General features: G+C 36.0%; 1 protein-coding gene across 1 annotated transcript; it reads right to left on the minus strand.

The window, feature by feature from the left end:
- Positions 1–108: 108 nt before the first annotated feature.
- LOC110444455 (exportin-7-like) lies at positions 109–2,493 on the minus strand. Its single transcript, XM_021488832.1, has 3 exons — positions 2,399–2,493; positions 1,580–1,707; positions 109–766 (listed from the first exon to the last, which is right to left on the minus strand). Exons 1-3 carry the CDS (start codon positions 2,468–2,470, stop codon positions 649–651), a joined length of 318 nt encoding a protein of 105 aa, XP_021344507.1. The 5' UTR covers positions 2,471–2,493; the 3' UTR covers positions 109–648.
- Between the last annotated feature and the right edge of the window lie 652 nt (positions 2,494–3,145).

Below are 3,145 nucleotides of genomic sequence, written 5' to 3' on the forward strand. Positions count from 1 at the left end.
CCTTAAAAATAATTCCCAAAGTGATATCACAGCATGTTAACACATTCACCCCTGAAGACACATTTGAACTCGTGCAGATCAAAGGTTTGAATATTTCATTATGAAATGTCAGGGGTGAATGAGTTAACTTATTGACTAAATCCAATTCAACATTTATAATAAATGTATTTTACAGATTCCTAAGCACGGAACTCTCTTGAAAAAAAGATGTAAGGTAGCATATGCCCTTAATGCTATGGTCTGAGGCAGAGTAATGACCCATTTATACAGGTGTCCAGTTACAACTGGACAAGAACACAAACCACATCCTACACAAATGTCGAATAACCATCCACGTCTGTGCCGCCGCCGATAATCCATATGGCGTCCAATAGTCCCGTCCAATGATTATTCACTCCATAACGAATGTCGAATAACCATCCACGTCCGCGCAGACGACGATAACCCACATGGCGTCCAATGATTATTCACTCCATAACAAATGTTGAACACTATAAAATGACCATCCTCACCATAGCTTAGTGTCCAGCTGTCCAGACATTGACCATCCATACCATGGCCTGGTGAGCACTAGTCGCAAGTCACCGAGGCCGAATGACCATTTTAAGAGATCACCTAGAAACACTCTCACACCACAGGGAACAAACATTAGCTATAACTCATCATGTCTAGTGAAGAAGAGGAGGAAGGAATAGGACTTTGGCCACCGGGGGCTTTTAAAGAGTCATTCACATCACGACGAAACACCGACAAATTCTGTGTAAACCTGAAATATACCAAAATACAACCATCTGTAAGTAATATAAAAATAATTCATTTAACCCTTTCACCACTGTAGACCATAATAGACTCATCCCGCTCAATGCATGGAAGAGTTTAATGAAGTTACATAGGGGTGAAATGGTTAATGAAATCCGATTTCATGCATTGATGGACTAAGTCTGACAAACAAATTCATGGAATATAAGTCTGAGATTCTTTCAGGTTTCTGTGGAAGAATTGAAAATTCCTTGACACAGGTTTTGAATTTGATCTAAATTCATAAGCACAAAAAGCAGAATTTTCAATCACCATTAAAAAAAGGACACACAGATTTATACATACAGGTATTCCATGTATTTTTCTCTCATCTTGTCAGGAAAAAATGTACAAGTCTAGGCATCAAATGAAAACCAAATTTCTCAAGGAGGTGGCCATTTACACTTGTGAAAGTGTTGAAGTTGGGTCTGAAGATGATGACTAACAAAAATGTAACCCATGATAAATTGAAGGAATCAGACATAAAAAAATTGAGAAAAAAGCTGAAATCTTTCCTTCAATTTCCGAAATAAGAACATGAACTTTTACCCGGTATGCATATCCCTCTATATGTTTCAAAAAACCTTTGATTGAACATTACAAGCATGTCACAATAAGTACATACATATTGTACAAGTGTACCAAGAAATTATATAGGTTTTACGTTGATATTTACAAGTGTACCAAGAAATTATATAAGTTTTACATTAATATTTACAAGTGTACTAAGAAATTCTAAAAAGGTTTTACATTAATAATATCAATCATATAAAACCCTTACCTATCTCTGTTCTTGGTCAAAAGTGACCGCTCAATTCCATTCATTAAGTTTTCGAAGCACTGGACCATCCTCTGCTGTTTATCCCCGGGCTGGCTGGAGATAATATTGTCTCGTAACTTGTTAAAGTACTGAAATACAACAACAAGGCAGTAAGTCATACAGAAATTAAAGTAAACCTGACTTTAAACAAATATTTATAGCATAGCACTACAATAAGATATACCAAAAGTAAGGAAAAGTGGAGGGTGGGTTATTACCAGACATTGGCTTATCATAGGTAAAATCGGTAGGCACGTTACTTTACCACATTTTAAAACAGGTTTTTCTCCAAACTAGATAAAAGTGTAGCACAATGTTGTTACTGACTGCACGTCTTGCCTGGTGAGGCATAAAAAGGCTTCTAAATATTTGTTTGACTATATTATTATTGGTTTATATATCACAGCATTTGACATCTGTGATATTAGCCATCACATGTTCAGGACTAAAAAAGACTAAGAGATTATTTTTGAGTTCACTTAGTTCACACATTTGTCCAACCATAACTCTTTGTTCAATAATAAATGGGGGGCGACACACTATACTGTACACCAGACAAATTTTCGCCCTTTGCGGTCAAAATCCATATATGCCCAGGTTTTATTTCGCCTTCAGATTTAATTACTATATATATAAAACAATGTTTACTAATATTCGCTGTAATGATAAATTTGCCATCAATACGGAAGACGAAAAAGGCGAAATTTAAACTGTGGCAAAAATGTGCTGGTATACAGTAGTTAGTCAATCAGGAAGATCAGGGGACATAACCTCACATACCTCCTCATTCAGTAAGATGAGACCTAACAGCGGCCGTGACATGGACCACTGGTTTCGGCAGTCTTCAAACATGATGATATTTAGCACAGTTGACAGCATCTACAGAAGATAGAAAATATATAAACACCAAGAAAATAACCATATATTCATCCTAGTTCTAAATCAACAAGGTCTTTGCGAATTTCAGATATTCAAGTTATTGTATTTGAGCGAACACCTCACCTCTTGCTGGCTTGTAAAGATATGTTGTGAAATCTATCTTTTTATAGATTTATAAAAATACCCACCAACAGGATTGTAGGCTGTTCACTAGAACATATTAACCTCAGGAATATGGAAAAAGTAGCTCTATGACTGTAGCAATCTTTCAAAGATCCAAATGGCATGTGATGTCGGAGGAAACAGAGATCATGTACTAAGCATTTATTTCTACATCAACTAAAAATGTGGTTTTGACGAATAAGCTAAGGAAATTTTATAAGTTTTTCAGAATAAACAGCATTTCGGATAAATGAGGTTTCATTCAAAAAGAAATAAACACAATGAGAACCACCTGGCAGGGATCGATGCCAATATGCCATACATAGGAAGCAGATTATTGGAGACCTGAAGGTCCTGTTATGGAGATTTCTGGTAGTATTAATGGTTCACTTTAGAGAAGTTCCTTGGTTCTCCTTATTTCAGTGTTCAGATAATGCAGGTTTTCCTTATTTCTGTGTTCAGTTTAGGCAGGTTTTCCTTATTTCA

The sequence above is a fragment of the Mizuhopecten yessoensis genome, unplaced genomic scaffold, assembly GCF_002113885.1.
Source record: "Mizuhopecten yessoensis strain PY_sf001 unplaced genomic scaffold, ASM211388v2 hete_36126316, whole genome shotgun sequence".
NCBI lineage: Eukaryota > Metazoa > Mollusca > Bivalvia > Pectinida > Pectinidae > Mizuhopecten > Mizuhopecten yessoensis.